Source organism: Paramisgurnus dabryanus, chromosome 17, assembly GCF_030506205.2.
Source record: "Paramisgurnus dabryanus chromosome 17, PD_genome_1.1, whole genome shotgun sequence".
Classification (NCBI taxonomy): Eukaryota; Metazoa; Chordata; class Actinopteri; order Cypriniformes; family Cobitidae; genus Paramisgurnus; species Paramisgurnus dabryanus.
In genome coordinates this window covers 2592557-2614038 of record NC_133353.1, presented here as the reverse complement: position 1 = coordinate 2614038, position 21482 = coordinate 2592557, and the positions used below count along the sequence as shown (strand labels likewise).

Genomic DNA, 21482 nt, shown 5'->3' with positions numbered 1-21482 from the left:
AAAATATGCTAATTTTCCAGCTCCTCTAGAGTTAAACATTTGATTCTTACCATTTTGGAATCCATTCAGCTGATCTCCGGGTCTGGCAGTAGCACTTTTAGCATAGCTTAGCATAATCCATTGAATCTGATTAGACCAATAGCATCGCGCTAAAAAATAACCAAAGAGTTTTCATATTTTTTCTATTTAAAACTTCTAGTCCCCTTGGTTACTTTCAATAGCAGGGGACTATTTTTCTGCCATGTTACATCAGCAAAGTCCTTGATTATTACGCCAGTTTGAAAGTATAGTTCCTAGCCATTTACGCCTAGAAAATCGCAACGTTTAATTTTCTGTCGGCCTTAGTACACAATGTAACTACAGAAGAGTCAAGTTTTAAATAGGAAAAATTTCTAAACTCTTTGGTTATTTTTGAGCGTGATGCTAATGGTCTAATCAGATTCAATGGATTGTGCTAAGCCATGCTAAAAGTGCTAGCGCCAGATCCGGAGATCAGCTGAATGAATTCCAAAACGGTAAGAATCAAATGTTTAACACTAGGGAAGCTGGAAAATGAGCATATTTTCAAAAAAAGTGTAGTGTCACTTTAATTCACCCAGTTTTCAGTCAGATGCCAGTTAAATATGTGCACGTAATATTTGAAAACCCAGCTATGTCATTTTTGGGATTTACTGGTTTCTACATAAAATCATCCAACATAAAGAACACTCTGTGAAAATATAACCGTGATATCTTTAATATTGACTGAGTAAGGTCATGTCAAAGAGTAAAATCAATGATTGAAATCAAACGTTGATGCTCTTATCTCATAATTAGATTATGAGACTTAAACTTGGATTTTACAGATAGGGTCACATATCTTTTCTTTTGTTCGTTGAGTGATTTGTATGAGAGAGATCTGAATCACTGATGGTTTTAAAGTTTAGACAAAGCCCTATTCACCTTGTGAAGCGGAAAGAGAGAGAGTACTGTAATACAGGCAACTTTCTGACCTTGTTATCCACCAATCATATTCAATGCCAAAGAATGCCTCTCTGTGTTTTTGGGGGTGTTAAGGTGTGTCAGAGTTTCGGTAAGGACAGCTACATATCAAAGAGTTTGCATTTGAGGGAAACAGGCAGACCAACAGGCATCTACATGCCTCTGCTTAGTTACGCGGGCCACTTCAGGGCCAGAGCAGGTCATGTGACCTGGTGCTTAAACCGCATGGTGCTGTAATGAAGCCTCACAATTTGTGTCCCATCTGTTTCTTCTTTCTTAGCACCTGGACCTTGAATATATGGTACTGGTAAGTGCTTGCTTTAGACTTTGCACTTTCAAAACAGGTTTAGATTCGTTACGTTTCCATGTTGTGTGTTTTGTAAAGGCATGTGGACTTCACACGAGGTGTTTGTATTTTTATCTAGCTAATCTTTCTTCCTCTTTATGGAATACATGGCATGATTAAGCATGTCTTACTGCTGATTAAGCATGTATTTATATGAAGTGCATCTTTCAATTCTGTATTTCTTGAAAAGATGAACTAAAGAGTGAAAAGTTTTAGGGGTCATGTAGGGAGCTGGGAAAGAGAGGGAGGTGAGAACATTTGTCTGAGTCCCACTTGGCATTGTGTATGTAGTGTGAGGCTCAGTGCTTGTGCTGTGTCCATGCTGTGCTTTACTTTGGAGCTGGAAGATGGACCAAATACCTGTAAGTTGATACTTAGCAACTGGCTCTTTCTTTTACTATGTGGATTCGCTCAGTAGAATAGACAATAAAATAATGTATATTTGTTTACTAAGTAAAAATCTAAAGCCGTCCTTAAAACAAAATAAAATTAATGAAAAAGCACAACTGTGTAAGATAATAAAGGAACAAAACTTTCAAAAAATACAATTATAAACTTTGATTCATTTTGTTAAATATTTATCTTTATCGTGCCATTTAACTGCAACTTTGTTAAAAAGTTATCATATCACCGATTCTCATATGTTGTGTTATTTTGTTTTCCTGTTTTTAAAATGAACTTGGTTACACCTTGAAATTTGTGCTGACTCTGCTGAAGATCACCTTTTTTTGCGATTTGATTTAACCAATGTAAAAACATGAACAAACTTGCTTCAGAGGTACATTGAAGTTCACAGGCGTTCATGTTTATGTCTTAACTGCAAATACCCTGGGATTCTTTTAATCTCATCGCTCCGGGATGATAATATCCCAGCCTTTAAGTCTGAGCCTCTTTATGTTTACTAATGTGTATTTGCATATCTTGAGGGCACTTTACATATGTATATTGTAGTCTTTTATTGTAACTGCTAGCTGCACCGTCAGACTTTTTTTTTTTCATTGGGCCAAGCCTTGATAAACTAATATGAGAAGATTTACATAGCCAGTATGCATGCTATGGGTATATATTTAAAAAGTCAATAGCTGCATTTCTATTACTTATTTGCACAAATATCGAAAAAAAACTTACGAAATGACAGCGTTTCTATTAACTGATGTTATGCGACTAATATGTAGTGTTGTTGTCTCGCGAAGAGTCATTCTAAAAACCATTTTGACTTCATATGGCGCAGCGTAGACCGACATGCGAATAACAAAATCAAAATACAGCGAGAGTTACACAAAAGCATATAGAGCAGTTGCCTCCAAAATCGCTTTTGCGTTAGTTTGATGTCATGTGCTTGTCAGTTCTTGTGACGCCACATGAAGTCAAACACATCTCTTGTGTCTTGTCTTCCAACCCAATATAATGTGCCATATTTAAAGAATGATGATGTGACTTTTACACACAAATTACTTGTAAATGCGAAAAACCATTTGCAGTTTTGCAATTATATTACTTTTTCGAATTGCCTAAACAGTCCCTCCAGAAAAATGCGATTATGCAATCAGATGATTCAATGAATAATTAGCCAAAGGCTGCATATTTATGCGTGGGCCGCATTTTTTCAAATACGCCGCACTTTCGACGCATAAATTACAGATTTTCGCGCGCAAAATATGCGAGGCTTGCGTGATTTCATAATCCCAGCATTTTCGTTGCAAAAACTCACATATATCTTAGCAGAAAATTGAAAAAAGTTGCATTTACTTCACACAAGCGCAGCCATGTCCCCTGTTGCTATAGTAACGTGATGAAGTGACGTGATTGTGACGTGAACATCATTGAAGATGCAAACAGTTTTCATTGCACAAAATTGTTTATACACAATATCCCGCATATTTCATCTTATATTTTAAGAAAACGTGCCGCAAGATCAAGGATTTTTGTCCACAACAATCACAAAAAACTATTTTTCTGGAAGGACTGCCTAAAACACCACATCACCAGAGCGTAAAAACTTTCTTGTGACATATGGAAGTTTATGCGAAATTGTTGTGTTTCTTGCGAATATTCTATTCGCTTTTTCAATTTGCGCAATTTAAATTTTAAAGAAAACCTAGCTACTGTTTTTTGAAGAACATTGAAAGGGGGGCTAGCCCATTACTTTTTTATAACTTTTACCATAACACAGAGCGCACTTGCAATTTAGACACATAACGTCAGACGCTGTCAGTCATCCATTTCATATACTCTGACTCCGCCCATAACAACAAACAAACACATTGCTTGATTTTAGACCATCAATTTTTTGCTTGGTCGCAATGATTTTCATTAATTAATCACGGGGCACACATGTTTCCATTGTGTGCATTTTCTATTCGCCACTTCAATTTGCGCAATTTAAAGGGTAATGAAAACACCGCTATTGTCTTTCGAAGAAATTGAATTGAAAGGGGGGCTATAACATTACTTTCTTGGTTTATGATTTTATGTTTCTTAAGTAGTACCAACACAACGGCCAAGGGATTTGATCCCTAGGGAACACACATGCTGATAAAATATGTAGATAGAATGCACTATTAGATAAAATTGTCTCCCAAATATGAAGTACACAAAATGTTATTTTTGAGGATCTAGAATTTTATTTAAAAACACTAGAATGGGTCGTTTGTGTGTCGGAGCATTTAAATATATGTTCTTGTTGCATAGCGTGCTCGTGCTAGTTTTCAGCAATGTGAGAGACCATTCACTCGCATGCTTTGTTGCATTGGCAGCAAAAGTAGGTCTGAGGTGGGGAATGCTGGTGCCTAGCAACAGGTAAAGACTGTCACTCTAATTTGGCTGTAGAGAGCTGGAACGACCAAGAGTTTCAGCTTGGTTTCGACTGCTTTTGAAGCAGAAGGATTCACAAATTGAAAGACATTTTTGTTGCTTATGGATTTTCATGTACAGCAGGTCTGAAGTAAATTAAGAATATGACTGTTTGCAAGTGAAATGTACCTTTTATAAGACCAAACGGTACATTGGTAGTAAAAAAGCAATTTTGCCTTGTTTGTTTTGCAGTACGTGTCCTTTGGAATTAATAAAATGTATGTCGTCTTAGAAAATATTATCTTGCCACTCCCATCTGTAAGCATGCTGTGACTGTAACTTAGAAAAAAAAAAACAATTAGTCAGCTATCCACTTCTTCCTGAAACTAGATCCTTTTTGTCCAACTACAAATATTACGCAACTCCCAGACAAAAAAGTTGTATATAGTATTGCATGATCTAATTTTGCCAAGTGAGGGATGTCCTCTGGGCAACATATTGTGTTGACCCAAGGACAACATTTTTGTAAATAAAACCTAAACCCAACCATACCAATAACTGAACCCTAAAATCACAGCAGCTAATCCTTAAACTTGAAACAAACTGTAAACTTATTTCTGAAATCTGATTGGTTGATTGAAATGTTGTCCTAGGGTTAACAAAATGTTGCCCTGAGGACATCAACCACTTGGCAAAGACAAGAGAGCCAGCTCGTATTATTTTTGTACTGGAATGAATGTGCTTATGCTTTATTATTATAAACAGTTTATCTCTTAATTCTAACGGGATATGTCACGTTTCATGCTGTTAAAATAGATTCACATCCTGTACTTGTGACCTCACATTACTTAATTTCTATATATATTCTGCTAAATTAATTGGTTGCCATTACTTGTAAACTTGTCGCCTGCCATTAGGCTAATGAACGACATTACTTGGTGGAATATTATTAATAATGAAAATGTAGCTATGTATTGGATATTCGTGTGCTTTATTATACTGGTGTTGCCACCATTTTATTAAGCAATATACTCGCTTTTATGCCTAAGAACACCCTATACTATGGTAAAGTGATGCATGACCTCTGGTGGCTCATTGATTTTATTTTAGGACATTTGAAGGACTGTGGATGTACACGTGGTTATGAAATGCGGTTGATTGGAGTCGGACTCCTTCCTGTTAGTGGAAATGTCTTTCAGCCATCTCTTCACAGTCTAACCATTGTGACTCTCATTACAGAGTTGTACAGAAATAAACTCACAGGGTAATAGAAAGATCAAAAAGGTCATCCGTTTTCTTGTTTATAGGATTACAAGGACATTTAGAGTAACAAATGTATGTCTCTTTTCTGTCTCAAGATCTCAAATTGAGCAGCTTTTCCTGAAAGTTTTAATATAACCCTGTCATCTCCTTCTTTTATTGTTAGATTCCTCTTTGTGCCAAGAAGATGATGGTATGAACATGGAGCCATTTAACTGGACAACCAACAACCAGCACACAAATGGCCAATCATATGCCACCTCCAACCGTTTTGCCAGCTGGGTAACTTTTGATGACGATCAGGACTCTGCGTTCCTGCCTCCAGGAAGACCATCTAAAATAAAACTGGACAACCTCAACATTTCTCCACTGCAGGATGCCAACAGCAACCTGATTTCATCCTCCTTTTCTAGCCAGGTGACAGAAAGACACATCCTGGACTTGACCCCTGATGCCACCAGTTCGGTCTTTGCTTTTGAAAGCACGCTTTTGAACAACAGCACCCCTTACAACAAAAAGAATCCTTTTTTGGATGATGACTTCACCAACCTGCAACCCTCTTCTATCAACCCTTTCAGTGACTACTTTGACAAAACAGGGCTGACAACATCCCAAAGCACTGGTCTGTGCTCGGAAACACCAGATGTCTCCGCATTTAGTTCGCCATTTTTTGAGTATCAGGATGTTGACTCTATCATGCTTGTTTCTGCACAAAATGACTCGTCAAAGGGACTAAATAGTGTACCATTAGGCCCTCCTGAAGATAGTCTGGATCAATTCAGGAAAATATACATCTCTGACCCTGACTGTGATGATAGTCCCACTTTACCAGATGATTCAACAGATGTGTTGGAGTCTGATGACTCCACCTATGAACCAGACCACATGACTCCACAGGAAGGCTGGCCCATGCTTCTTCGCATCCCAGAGAAGAAAAACATCATGTCCTCACGTCACTGGGGACCAATTTTTGTCAGATTGACGTACAGCGGCCAGCTGCACATTTTCTACGAAAAAGGGCTGGAAAAACCCTTCAAAGAGTTTCAGCTGAACTCCCAGCATGAGATATCTGAACCCAAGCTCCAGAACTATGAGGAAAATGGTCGTGTTCATACCATCAGTGTAGATCATGTGGTTTACAAGGAGAAGAGGAAGATCCAGCCCAAAGTTAGTGTGGTTCATATGCCGGTGAGAGAGCAGGTTGTAAAGCTTGGGACCACAAACTACCAAGACTTCTTGAGCTTTCGTCATGCCCTCCAGGAGACACTTGTGGGACTTTCTGTGGATAAAGAAGGCCTCAACTGGCCGACAACTTACACTGAGGAGGAAATTCATGTGGAGGTGAAAGATAACTTTTACGGAGTTCTGTCCAAAGGGGACAGCCGTATCCTGGAGCAGCTCGTTTTGACCAGTGTAAACATGCTAGCCTTCCTCAATGGGTCTCCACCTTGTAGTATCGGCCTCAATGATGTCCAGGTCAAAGGCAAAGAAGTTGTTTCTCGACATGACATAATTCCTAACACAACATCACGCTGGATTCAATTGCGGGATTGTCGACTTCATGAATGTGCAGATCACTCAGAGTTTGCGGAGTCGCGAACCATCACATTTACTCCTCCTACTGGTCGTCGCTTTGAACTTCTGCGTTTTCGCACAGCGTTTGCAGAAAAATCCCTTCCTTTTACTCTGAGAACAGTTGCTAGCATCAGGGGTGCAGAGGTTGAGGTACAATCCTGGCTGGTGATGTCAACGGGTTTCTCATCCAGTCGGGATCCTTTAACATTGATACCATGTGAAAATGTTGCTATCCGTTACCCCATACCTGAAATTTGGGCGAAGAACTTTAGACGGGAGAGTGTGACAGGTGAAAAGTCCTTGAAGGCTCGCTTCAATAAAGGAGCCAGCTTTGGTTCAACTAGCAGTTCCGGGTCAGAACCGGCTATGAGGGTCACGCTCGGCTCTGCGAAATACGAACAAGCCTTCAGGTCCGTGGTGTGGAGGATAAGTCGACTACCAGACAAAAACTCAGGTGAGATGCAGTTGCTTTTGGAAAATTTTGAGGTATCTGTTGCGTTGGATAGTTTGACAGATGAGAATAACTTTAAAAGGAGTGCATGTTTTGGCTTTCCTGTTAGAGATGCACTAATACCAAGTCGATTACTTAGAACCACATCTGCCGATACCGATAGTTTTGTTTTCAACCTTTAGTTTCAAATTATTATGTTGTGAAATCCTAGAAGTGCAGAGCATGGAAAGTGCAATTATGATGTCATTGACTACGTTTACATGTACACCAGTAATGCAATTATTTCGACTAATCATAATAAGAACTAACCTCTTCACTCCTGTTTTTATGTTCTGACTATTCACACACAGCCCAATGCACAGCACAAATGAAGTGCATGATGAACGTATACGGTCCACTATTTTAATTTACTTACGTTAAATGACAAAGATGCTTTTATTAGGGGTGTAAATCGGACAGTTCATTACGATTTGATACAAAATAGATTTTCTCCGCCAGCGGTGCGATGCGTATATGAATAGATCTGATTCGATTAATTTATGGGTATTTTTATATTACGTGCCTAGTTACAAATGCAACCAAAATATAAAACATTTATAATTAAACTCTTTGAAAATGGCACAATCTCTGTCCCAATTAGAACGTTTACAACAACAAACTAACAAAAATACACTTTTTTAAATAAAGAAAAATGAATAATGAGTCACATCAAAATGTCACATAAAATCAAGCTTATAATAGCAGTCAAAGTCTTTTGTGCACAGTATTTTGTGACAAAATGTGCAATATTGATAATCACTGAGCTAGTTTTAGAAAAAAAATATTAAATTGAAAAAGTAAATTAATATAAAAAATAATGCTGTTAAACTAAAGCATCTGTCACACAACATCAGATATAACAGTCAAACTAGTGCTGCAGTGGTCTCTTTTGAGAGATATTTCTTTAAAAAAAATCATCTGATCAACATGTTTAGGAGAGAGGACACTGCGTTTTGCATGGCCAATATCACCTGCAGTGTTAAACACACACTCATCTTCGGTCTCTTTCGCTGTGTTTTCACTGCTACAACCGTTTTGTTGCTGCATCGCATTCACTTGCTGATGCTAGCAGATAAAAATAAACAAAAATGCTTGCTTTGGCGGAAATTCGTAGATGGACATTACGTCAAGGAATGAGGATGTGGAGAGTGTCAAAATAAAGGTACCTTAAATTGATTTTATTACGTGTGTCATCAATGCATCAGATCGTTAGAAATAAAAGTGATGTATCGATCCATATCGATGTATTGTTACACCCCTATTTTTATGGATGCATTTTGTTATTCGATGCCGTAATGAAGACAGAAATATTATGACAGTGCCTGTAACGATTTTATACGCTGTTGTCATGTTATTTCAGCTGTTTCTGGATGAAGGCAGACTGCTGACAGCGAGTTCAGGGAAAACTTCCTAATGTTAAGTGTAAAATGAATTCGAGCTTAAAGGAATAGTTCACTTTAAAATGAAAATTCTGTCATCATTTAGTCATCCTCACGTTGTTCTAAACCTGTATGAATTTCTTTTTTCTGATGAACACAAAAGAAGATATTTTGAGAAATGATGGTAAACACACAGCAGTAAGTGACCATAGACTTCCATAGTAGGAAAAAAATATTTTGGAAAGTATTGTGATAAATGACTAAGAAAATATTTTGATAAATGATGGTAAGCACACAGTTGACGGTACCCATTAAATTCCATCATATTTTTTATTCCTACTATGGAAGTCTATGGTCACTTACTGCTGTGTGTTTACCATCATTTCTCAAAATATCTTTTGTGTTCATCAGAAAAAAGAAATTCATACAGGTTTAGAACAACATGAGGATGAGTAAATGATGACAGAATTTTCATTTTAAAGTGAACCATCCCTTTAATGTGTGTGACTAAAACCGTATAGATGCGATTAAAGTGTTTATATGGACGAATGCAGTGATTAAAAATTGAGTACGCCACCTTTTTTAATATGATTATATTTACTGCGATCATGAGCGTAAGAGCAAAGTATAATCGCAATTTTGCCCAAATCCCATTATTATCGCATTATGAGGGTGCATGTAAACGTGGTCAATGTTACCCAATTGAAAATAATCATACAGCACAAGTTCTGATGCGTTCCCTCACACCCCTTTGATTGGATATAATCTGACCTAATCATTGGCTGTTTTTAAACAATTGGCCAATATCCAATAGAGTGAAAATTTGCTTCTATCTGCCGATACTGATTATGGGCTAATACATTGGTGCATATCTATTTCCAATATATGTATTGTATGTTGAGCTCCTTCAGAGTAGGGGCATAAGAAAATATTGATACATTTGAGTATCATGACATTTTGTTCGGCAATACGGTTTTAAAAATATCTTTAAAATAAAAATTATACAAAATTCATGTCAGTTGTTTTGTTTGGAGTTTACATCCCGACCAATAGATAGCATTCTTTTTTATCTCCGAACTTAAAACAGCAACAGGAAGTACTAGCATAATGCCACATATTTGTTTTCTAAGGTTTGCGTATGGTGGTGTGTTTTCAATGATGGCTTTCCTAAAATTATATCCCATTATATTCCCAAAATACGAAAGATCCCAATATATCACTGCGTGTCACAGTATCGCAATGTATCGCAACACACAGTAGCGTGAAATCTATTGTACTGTGAGATTCTTGCTGATACACAGACCTACTTTTGAGCTATTTAATATGTTTTGGCTCCAGTTATGTTTTTTTCTCCTATTTCTGTTTTAAAAAGCATGAATAATAGGGTTGTGATGATGCACAGCGTTTCCCATTTAAAAGATCTGTCTGAAATCGATTCTGAATCCCAAGGCTCCGATTTTGTGTTTCAGGCACAGCTTGTGCGTGTACTACGGCTCTATGATCAGTAAGAAGTCCTTATCAGTCTAAAATCACTATGACTTTGAGTCGTTTATAGCGTGAATCGTCAAACACAATCATTCAAAATATTCTTTATCATCATGAAAATACCTAAAACAATTTGAAGAACAGCGATATAAATATGCCTCTAGACAGTTCCTGGAATAGTGTTTGTAATGGTACTTCTTCTGTGGCACAAATGGAGTTTGTGCACGAGAGCGCCCTCTGGCTATTGGATGGGGTGGCATTTTAGTAATTCATTGACTGACAAAACGCACATTTGCACGATTATTCGTCCCAGGCCTAATGAATAAGGTGGCGTGTTTGATTGAGAAACCCAACATTAGCAATATTAACTCAACTAATTGTGTGATTTGAGCGCACCACTACTAGTTTATCTGGCCAATGGCAGATGAACAGGCTGTTAGAAAACAAACATTCACTGTCAGTATTTAAGAATATGCTACCCCACCTTAATGTTTTTTCTCTGTTGCTGTGATGTGAGAAGATTAGCGCCGCTAAATGATTAAGGAGTTTGATGTTGTGAGTTTTGGTGTCGATAAGCTAATTTTCACATTTAAACAACCCCCAAATCACAATGCACTGAAAACAATGCCATGCATCTTAATGCAGTATTTACTCACAAAGACAAAAAAACATTTTATCCTTTGTTACCTGCTTGTTCACATGGCCAGTGCTTGTATTTGTCAGTGGTCAGTGTTTTTGGCTGTCAGTAGACCATCAGCTAAGCTAGTTAGACAAAGGTCTGGCTGTCGTGTTATTCCACAGGATGTCTATCTGAGATCTCTTCAAACAAACAAGCTTAAACCAGCAGTACTTTTTTGCTAATGATTGCTATTGTATGTTGATGTTATAGTTAAAGAGTTTTAATTTCTGTTCTATTAAAGGCACGAAATGTAATTGCAAAAATAATGATAAATTCATTAATGTGTCAAGAGCATTGCCTTAGCAGCACATAAGGTCATAGGTTCTATTGCATACTTTACATTAACATTGTATTGTATTGTATTTTTGTAGCACTGGGACATCCTCATACTTTCTTCTGCCGCTTGGAACTGGGATCAGACAGGGAGGTTCCTCCTAAATTTGAGTGTCTGGTGGAGGTTGAGTTTGATATGCCATCCACTTCTGCATCTAAAGCCACCGTACGCGCTCTGTCTGTTGGGGACAGGACTGATTTGAAGAAATGGATCACTTACAAATCACATTATTCCTACCAGGTACTCTGTGTGTGTGTGTGTGTGTGTGTGTGTGTGTGTGTGTGTGTGTGTGTGTGTGCGCGTGTGCATGTGCTGTATGTGTGGCCTGTATCGCACCTGTATAGGCCTGTATTACATGAACTAACAATACATCTACAGCATTTATTAATCTGACTTTTAGCATTTACGTATATATTTCAAAATCAAAAGTTGCCCAAAAAGTATTGCACCATGAACATGAAATATATAGGCAACCGGTTGTTATCGCAAAAAAAAATTATTAGCACATTTTTAATGAATACAGACCTTCTGCGAGGAAAACCTGTTCATTTTTTGATTCCCTGACCGCCTTTTTTTTTTAAAGTGGCCCCTCGCATTTTTTGTGATTTTCACAAAAGTTTTACAAAATGCCTACCAGGAAAAAATTCTTCTAAAAATGTATAAACATAGAAATATATAAAATTTTGCTTTCAAACAAACAAACAAAACAGGAATTTTTTTTTCATCCTATCTATATTTTTTCTGCTTATAAACTCTTACATTTTATTATTATTCAAAGCTGAAATAATTGCATTTTTTTGAAGGAATTTTGTTAGAGATCAGATTCAGAACCATTATCAAAACAAACACGGTGTAAATAAATAAGTTTTTGCTTCAGTTTTTTAATAAATTGGTTAAGTGCACATGTTTTCTTTCATGCACATGTTTCCTCTAACTTGTCAAGATAATGAGTCATTGGCGGGGAAAGAGTTATTAATATTATTAAAGAATTAATAATACATTCTGAAAAACAATGTTGCTCACTGTTAGTTCATGAGCTAATGTATTTACTAATGTTAACAAATGAAAAGTTGTTGCAAAGCGAGATAACTTAACTTAAGTTTTTTTTTAATTGTTCAGAAATCTCGTTTTTTTGGTTGTGCATTCCAATTAATATCAATTCAACTGCAGTTGGTTTGTTTTAATTTAAACCTTCATAACATAAAAAATACAGCTAAGTAACACCATAAAACAAAATTATAACATAATAATAAACATGTTTTGACAAAAATGGATTTCTCTCGTTTTGCAACGAAACTCTTCAAATACAGCCTGTAAAATGTAACACTTTATTTACGGTGTCTTTGTTACACATGTTACATGTAATTATTATAGTAATAACCAAGGGCGTAGGAACCGGGGGGACGGGGGGGACGTGTCCCCTCCAATATTGGAGACAGTTTCATTTGTCCCCCCCAAAAATTATTTGAAAAATATTTGATTTTAAAATCTTTAACTCGCGTGCTTTTATTTTGAAAGCGCAACACAGCGTCTTTTCACCGGCCCGCCCCACCCCCTCAACAGCTAGTGGGGTCTGAAGCTGGCGACAGGTCGTCTGAGGTTAATATGAAGAGACAGCAGCAGTTCAGTTTAAATGATTTCTTTCTACTGGGGAAGAAAAGAAAGAAAGGAAATGTTAGTTGGTATAAATTTTGTCCAGGAGGATAATTATATTTTATGTCTAACGTAAGCCATGGAGTTCTTCGTCAATTGCAAAATTTTTAAATTCACTTTTCATAAAGACGACGTGTATTCCCCTTGCTAAGCGGGATTTGATCAAAGCCTGGAGTGGAGCAAAAGCATGTTCTTCTCTTCACTGTAAGCATTCTGTAATCACTTCGCTCCGGGTTTTCAGACTGTAGTGTGTTAAGCTTGTAAAATTGGTGTCTTTGCACTGTATGCCTAGGGATTTGTCCCGTTACATGACCACTCGCGTCCCGTTTTTTAACTGATACGCTGATCTAATCAGTGACTGTACATGTTTGTTAAACTTCATGTGGCGTCACAAGAACCTAGAGGCAGATGACATCAAAATCCTGTGTGAGCGATTCAAGAAAACATACGAGGAGACTGCTATCGAAATGCTTTTACGGTACTTTGATGTCATCCGCCTGTCGGTTCCAGCACCGCTGCCCGAAGTCGAACCCGCAGCATAAGCAGAAGTGCTGCTGATCACGGCACATGATAATGATCACCGACACCTGTCATCCAATCACAGACCCCGTCCCGTCGAGTGTACATTACAGGGGTGATATACGATTTCATATTTTCTTTTTATAAAGTGGGTAATTTACTGTAGCTGTTTCGCCTCAATCTGAAATGCCCCAAAAGCATTTCCAACTTTGCTTGGACATTTTCGTGCGTGAGTCACAGCCTGTACGCGTGTTTTAAATAGCAAAATCTATGTAAGATGTTTTTTTAGTTTGTCACAAAAATTAACATGAAGGGGATAACGTTTTTTTAACCCTTAGTGCAGGAGTCACAAGTTTGTTTTAGACATATAGTAAAGGGAATGGTTCAATTAAAGGACTGTGTAAAAAGTAAAGCTGTAAATTAACAAACTATTTATAAACCTACCATATGTTGTAGGCATAAAAGTTATAAATTAGGAGATTAACTATCATTTTGACAAATGGCTTAAAACAATACAATGTATATTCACACAAAACCATACTTGCACTGCTGCTGTAGCCCACCTTTGGTCCTGTATTTTATAGTGACAGTTGGCAATATATGCCACATGAGACTTCAATATTGCATTAATAGCAAAAAAAGTGGTAGCTTACTATTAATGAGAAGAAAATAAAATATAAACATGCACTGAAAGTGTATTTACTGAAGTAAATACTGAAGTATATTTTAGAGATTAAAAATGGCATTTAAAATATGCAAACTGACCATTTTAAAGCAGTTTAAAACATCTCTCCTTAAAATGCTATTGGTCTCACCTATTTACATAAAGTGTCAGTTCACAAGAATTTTTTAAGATTTCAAATGTAAAATCTTTTGTGTCCCCAGAGAACATATGTGAAGTTTTAGCTCAAAATACCATATAGATAATTTATCATGTTAAAATTGCCACGTTGTGATTTTTTTTTTCACTTTAACCCATGCCTTAGACTTGTTGATATTAAGCTGATGTTGTGATTCAACATTTAACTAGTAACGCTACACTCTTGCTAGGTAAACGTTGTTACTATTAACCTTACTAGCCAACAAAGGCTGGCGAAAATATGGCAGACTTTCCAGTAATGTAATGGAGAAAAGCGATTTGACACTAAAAACAGTATTTAGGATGATGATTGTAAAAGAACATGATGAGTTAGTCTGTCTGTGTGTTTTTTGCTTGTTCATGACATTCCCATCAGGATTTTTCTATACCTTGTCCATTTCCACTACTTTCATATTAGAGATAAGATGAAGTTCAGCTGGAAACTAACAGTGGTGACACTGGTGAGGGTAATGCAGGGAGAGCTAGCACTGAGCTCCAGGTAGGTGTTATATGAAGGGTGAGGTGATTTTAGATTGTTGATCATGAAAGGAAAGTTTGAACATGATTAGAAGTGAACACGTTAATTATATCATTTTAGTAGAATAAAGTATGTCGGTGAATGTTTTGCAGTGTATGACATATTTCTGTTCAAATCATTAACGGATCTGTCAGGTTTCCGATATGTGTCCCCCCCAATGTTAAACTCATTCCTACGCCCCTGGTAATAACCGTTAATTATGCATAATTACATGCAACTAATCCTAAACCAAACCCTAATCCTAACCCCAACCCTACAGTAAGTACATGTTGTTGATGATTATTACTTAGTACTTACATATATAATTACAATGTAACAGTGACGCCTTAAAATAAAGTGTAACCGAACTTTGTTTTTTAATTGTTTTAAATTACAAAGCAATTGATATATTGTTCAAAAAAGGACCGAAAATATTGTCACACTTGACTGCACCTGTATTTGTAACTGAAGAAATGGCTAATACACAGAAATTAGCATCATTTGTTCACAGTGACCACATGCTTTGATATCAAGTGCAAAAACATTTAGAGGCGATTTCCCGGACAGAGTTTAGATTAATCCACGACTTGGCCTATATTAAGGTTATACAAGTAGTTTTTACTGACAAACCTTACAAAAAACTATACTGGTGTGCATCTTGAGACAAAATAATGGCACTGAAATATGCTCAGATATGATAGTACATAATTTTAAACGAAGGCAGCTCAAACATGCATTTTAGGATAAGCCCTGACCAGGAGACCGCCCCTTTGACATTTCTGAGTGTGACAAAAAATTAGAGATGCACCGATTCATGGTCTTTGTATTAAACGGATCACATTTCCGGGTATGGAATTAAATTAATTCTCAGTCGTGAGACTGACTGGCTGGTTACCGCTCCAGCCGATCATGCGTAAAATTGACCAATGCCGGTCAATTGGTGCATCTCTACTAAAATGTCCATATAATGGCCACTGTTTATGTTCATACTGTACCACCTGTCCTCATTTGCATATTGCATTTTGTTCACGTAAAATACACCCTCACAATTATACCTAAAAACAAGCCCAATTTTATTCAATTATTTTAGGGGGATTCATGCCCTTCAGGCTGGTTCCTCCTGATCCGCTAAATGTCACGAACCCTCTGACAAAGCCCCTGAAAGACGAGTTTTAACCCTCAAGCATCCTGCTGCGTCAGCTGCCAGAACTAGTTTTCCCTTCTACATTCCAAACATGTCATTTAGGTGGCTGAAGCTGTAGTCTACAAACATCTGTTCCCATTACCGTTCAGCAGCCACAGGGAACAATTCATCACCATGCAGAGGTGTACAACAAACAGCAGGACAGCAAAGACAAGATGTAAAACTCTGCCCATAGCCTCTCTATAGGAATGACAGAGAGTCTTGCTGAACCAGCATCTTGTTGTATATGATAAATGCACCGTAGCTGTGGGGTGGGTCTGTATCCAAAACGTGGTAAGGTCAGTCACTCCAGGATGAGCTCCGGGAAACAGGTTATGTCTGAGATTAGCCGTGTTCTCATTAGTCCATTTTGTTGGGTGTGACTGCCGCCTTGTGGCGTACTTGTTTGCTGCCACAGCTACTCACTCTTTTCTTTTGTCCTGTAGGTGGCAGTAGAGCAGAAGAGTGAAAGCGTGTTGGGGAGCCCAAAGGATGAGACGCCCGGGGAGTGTACTCAACAGTGACCACGAGTCTTTCTTTCAAGACATGGGTCTTGAAGTTTGCACTTTGTTGAACGAGAGAAAGTTCAGTGCTGAAATGTGCTGAACAGTTTACATTTACATGTGGTATGTTAAAATGAAAAAAAAAAGAATGGTTTTATGTAAGAATGGTATGTATAAAGGAAAATAACAGACCCTTTAAGAAATTATTACATAAAAAATTACTTTATCAGCCAATTGAGTTTAAGTCTGTATCGGTAATGTTGTTTTACAATCGGTTCTTACCCATCAAGTTCATATCAAAAATTCTCCTCCTTAAATTATTGGAGCGGTCACATTTTTTTGTCTGTCTTTAAGGCAGATATCACAGAGATGTTGTGTAAATTCTTTCTGTATATTTTGGACTATGATGTGAAGAGTAATTTCTGTGTGGAAAACCAAGTTTTCTTGTTATTTAACATTGTACAGAGGATAATGAGGGATTCGTAACACATTTCATTTTAGTTTTGTTAATTAGAAAACACAAATTAGTAAAACCTTTTCTCATCAATTTCTACTTAAACCATAAATGTTAGCATGACAAAACAAAGGCTGCGTCCGAAACTCTAATTTGCTGCCTTCTGCGGCAGCATTCCAAGGCATCAAGGCATGTCCAAATCCAATGTTAGGTTTACTTCCTGACTCTTGAGATACCTCCATCGTCCTTTCCCACAATTCTATGCGTGTGTGCGCATGGGCAATGTGATTGGTAGGGCTGGGTATTGTTTAAAATCTTTCGATCCGGTGCCAATTTCGATACCTACGTTTCGATGCCGGTTCCTAACGATACTTTTTTCGATACCATGTTTTAAAATCCATTGAAACGTTAACAAAAATACATTAAACACACAACTTTTATTTTTCACCTTTATTAAAACAAATTCTGGTAACACTTCTCACTCAGGGTAACATTAATAAAACTGGTTGTGCTTTTTGGATAAGGGTTTGCCAGCAGACACAATAAGTTTTTTTTTATGAAAATAAGGAAACAAAAATTCTTACGAGACTGTTGTGGGAGACGCGCGCGCAAAGCCTTGCCATGCAGAACCAGGCGCGAGTAAATCAAGCAGAGACACACGCTGTGTGCGTGCTTTAAATTGAAACCCCTCGTCACTTTAGTAGAAGCTCCGTTTTGGTTGACGTGCCTTTCACGGAGACAACACGGTCATACTTGCGCTAACTCTATTGGTAAGACTGTCACAAAGACTTTCTTCTCATATTGCATTCTTTCTACACTTGTGTTGGGTGACTGCGAGGTGGAATGCGAGTATTTTCAGAAATCCTCCCTGTCAGGTGGTGGTGGACAGCCAATCGCCGGCGCTTTAGGTCCTTACACGCAAGTACAGGCTCACAGACACAGCCGCTTTTGGAATCGAAATTTGGCATCGAAAGATAAATCATTTTTCGATACTCAAAGTATCGAAGTTTTTCATTCGATACCATAAAGGTATCGACGTTCGGTACCCAGCCCTAGTGATTGGTCGAGTTAAAAAATAAATAAAATGGCAGCTGGAGCACCAATCTAGTGTAAATAAATGTATATTTTCACTTTTTACACCTTTAAATTACATTTCTAGCAAGAAATTAGAATTGTAGTTTTCAAATATGTGATTAGTTATCACAAAGGCGCTCTCTGTTTATATTTCAAACAGCAAAAAGCGTTGAGCTGCCCTCATGCCTCTGAAGTCATTGCCTCATGAGGCAGCGAGGCAACAAGTCAGCTGCCTAACGGCCGATTCACACCGGCTGCGTGGCGTGTGCGTCTCAGCTGCGTGACGTGTCCGTTTTTATTTAGGCTCCCATGTTAGCAGGTTTGACCGTTCACACCGCCTGCATGACACGCACGTATCAGGCGCGGCTCGAGTCGCGGCGAAAACGCGTGCATGCTAGGAATAGGACCGACGCCTATTTTTCACGCTACACGCAAGCGTCTTGGAAGCGTTTCCAGGAAAAATATATGTCACCTATAGCAACAGCAGCGCGTTAGTGCTGTGTCAGGCATGCTTCTGGTATGTACAGACACAGAAAACGCGACACAGCCGCCACGCAACTGATATGCAACAGATACGCCATGCAGCCGGTGTGAATCGGCCCTAAGTTTTCGGACGCAGCCAAAATGTTGCTGTAATGCTAAAGCCAGATTTATAGTCGTGCGTAAGTTCTCCGTACCCTGTGTATAGCTCTGCGTTGCCTGACGCGCACCTCGCAAAATTTTTAACAGCGCGTCAGTTCTACGCGGACCGCAAGTGCTGTGATTGGTCCACCAGAACCCCTCCCGTCAGGTAAAAACTGCGTCATAGGTATTTCCGTTTGCGACAGTGAAAACAAAGAATGGCCAAGTTGAGGAGTGATTTAACGCAAACTGCAACAAAAGTCGCTGTTTATTTACTTCCATCATTGCTGGTCTTCTCAAATCATACACAACAAGTTGCTGTTTCTTCTTTGTTTGAGGGTTAATTTGCCAAGGTTCTTCTTCTTTGACAGTCGCCCTGCTACTGTGGTTAAACGTGTGATTACTGCCCACCAGCGGTCTGCGCGCGTGTTTGCACGTCGACGCGGACGACGACGCAAAAGTATAAATGAAAACCGACGCGGAACCTACGCCGTAGGACCTATGCACGACTATAATGAGCCCTTAAGTAGTTTATCTTAGATTTGTGTTTATAATTATTTTTTAAAGATCATTTGCAGACATTTTTACACAGATTTTAAATGCAAATATTATTTCCTTTCATTTATCAGATTTGAATGATTGAACTGAATTGTAGGTACTTTGTTAAAGCCGTAAATCATGATATTCATTCATTTGTTCTTGACTGGAGTTAGAAACTACAGTAGGAATATATATATATATATATATATATATATATATATATATATATATATTTCAGATAGACTGCACATTTTTATAAATTTAAATCAGACGTGGGATTTTTAGCGTAATAATTAGTACTGTACTTGTATTTTGCTTTAAGTGATGTAAATACAATTTTCATGTAATTCCTTTCAGGTTTAAGAATTAAGTTTTTTTTCCTGTACAAATATTTAAAATCCATAAAACAAGATAAATATATCCATGAAGCATAAATCTTAATGAGGCGCTTTCCCTGAAAGGGTTTACATTAATCCAGGACTTAGTTATATTAGGGAATTTAAGTAGTTTTTACAAACATACCTTACAAAAACATGAACGATGTGCATCTTAATGTATTTAAATGGTTGATACTATTGTGGATAAGCTAACCAAGAATAATTCCAAGGAATAAATCTTTGGTAATAAATAAATCTTAAGACAAAACGATGCCATTGATATATGTTAAGATATGTCAGTGCAAACTCTTTTTGGTTAAGGCAGCTCAAACTTGCATTTTAGTCGGCCCTATGCGGGAAAAAGCCTGAATTTATTCATATCTGTATTTATCTTTATCTTGATTTAAGGATGTTTAGATATTTTACCACAGTGTAGGTGGTGTTTAGGGGTAGGGACAAAGCTCCCCCCGACCAGAGGCAATTATGATTTTATCCGGGCTATTAGTAATAAATAATTCCTATTTTCTCATTGTATTTGTCTTATAAAATTATTTTAGTGGATAGACAGAGTAACTTAATGCTAGAATATGTTTTAAACCATATTTGAAAACTAGGGAACCCCACTTTGTAGCTAATCTAATAAGTATTGCAGTTCCCCGATCTGCCAGTAGATGCCCCCAAGCACAAACGTAAAATTCTGCCTATGATTGCTACTGGAAAATATAAAACATACAGATTAAGGAAATGATTCTTGTGTAACTGGGCAATGTTGGGTTTTACTTGTATTACAAAAGTAAAAAAAACCTATAGACATTTCAAGTAACATTTCTGCATTATTATACTGTTGTAGGATTTTAATTTAATGATTTGCATTAAGGGTATAGGAGTCATCCTACAGTTGCTATGATCAATTTTTATGCACAATCCTGATAAGAAGCAGGAATTATTATTATTTAATCTGAATTATTAATGTTTGATCTGTTAAGATCAGTAATAGCATTTGTTTGCCCTGAATGCCTGATGTTTTTCATGTAAGCATGGGTGAGTCTGAACACGACAATAGGGTATGTGGTTGTATTTCTGATGAAAATCAATCATATTAAAATAACTTGACATGTAAAATATCTGCATTTCACTTAAAAAATGCTAACTTTACACTTAAGTTGGTACTAACACACAAGATACACTTGAGACTAGGTAGGGAAATTTGCTAGTGGTCTTTAGTTCATAGTGTTTATTATGTCTTAAAGAGTTTGTTTGTTGGATCGTTTTTTCCTGTTTTTCATTTGTTAGTTTAAGTTTAACATAGATAACAATAAATTCAATATAGATATGCTGTTTTGATTGTCTTCTCTATACGTAGCTTTAATTCCATTAACCTCAACCGACCTGTGCACCTTCATACACTTATTGAAAGAACTGGAAAGCATGAGTACAATAAAGTATGATTGTTTGAAGAAATCCTCTTACTCAGCAGTCTTATTTGTGTTTTTCCTTTGTATTAAACAAAAGTGGTTTGTAATTATGTATCTTTCTATCTCTAAAGAAAGAGTAAATTAAGTGCTCAGTAAATACAAATTGTAAAAATTATTTGTTGTTTCAACTTAAAGTGTTCGTGTTGCCAAACTCAAAAAAAATTATTAGTCGACTAATATTATTAAGTTGAATTAACTCAACATTTTAAGTTGAAACAGCAAATTTTTTTACAGTGTACTCAGATTTGTTGGCTAGTCCACTTCGTTTTTCTTTAAATGTACATTAAATGATGCAACATACAAATACACACTGTTAGAAAAATGCAGCATAAAGTTCAAAAAGTTTGTTTTTTCAGTGTTGAATTGACTTGCAAAACAAAGTTGT

The 21482-nt window shown here is 37.2% G+C and overlaps 1 protein-coding gene across 4 annotated transcripts in view; it reads left to right on the top strand.

Annotated features, from left to right (window-relative positions):
- Positions 1 to 21083, top strand: part of ston2 (stonin 2) — a 43512-nt gene extending 22429 nt beyond the window's left edge. For 2 of the 4 annotated variants that reach the window (XM_065252140.1, XM_065252150.2), the window contains 3 exons: positions 5547 to 7409; positions 11360 to 11562; positions 16500 to 21083. In XM_065252140.1, the coding sequence (XP_065108212.1) occupies positions 5547 to 7409; positions 11360 to 11562; positions 16500 to 16577 (2144 nt within the window). In that variant the 3' untranslated portion in view covers positions 16578 to 21083. Of the gene's footprint in view, positions 1 to 1098; positions 1289 to 1525; positions 1690 to 5546; positions 7410 to 11359; positions 11563 to 16499 lie in introns of those variants that run through there. The other 2 variants (XM_065252171.2, XM_065252160.2) reach the window with 2 other exon arrangements.
- The last annotated feature ends 399 nt before the right edge of the window (positions 21084 to 21482 follow it).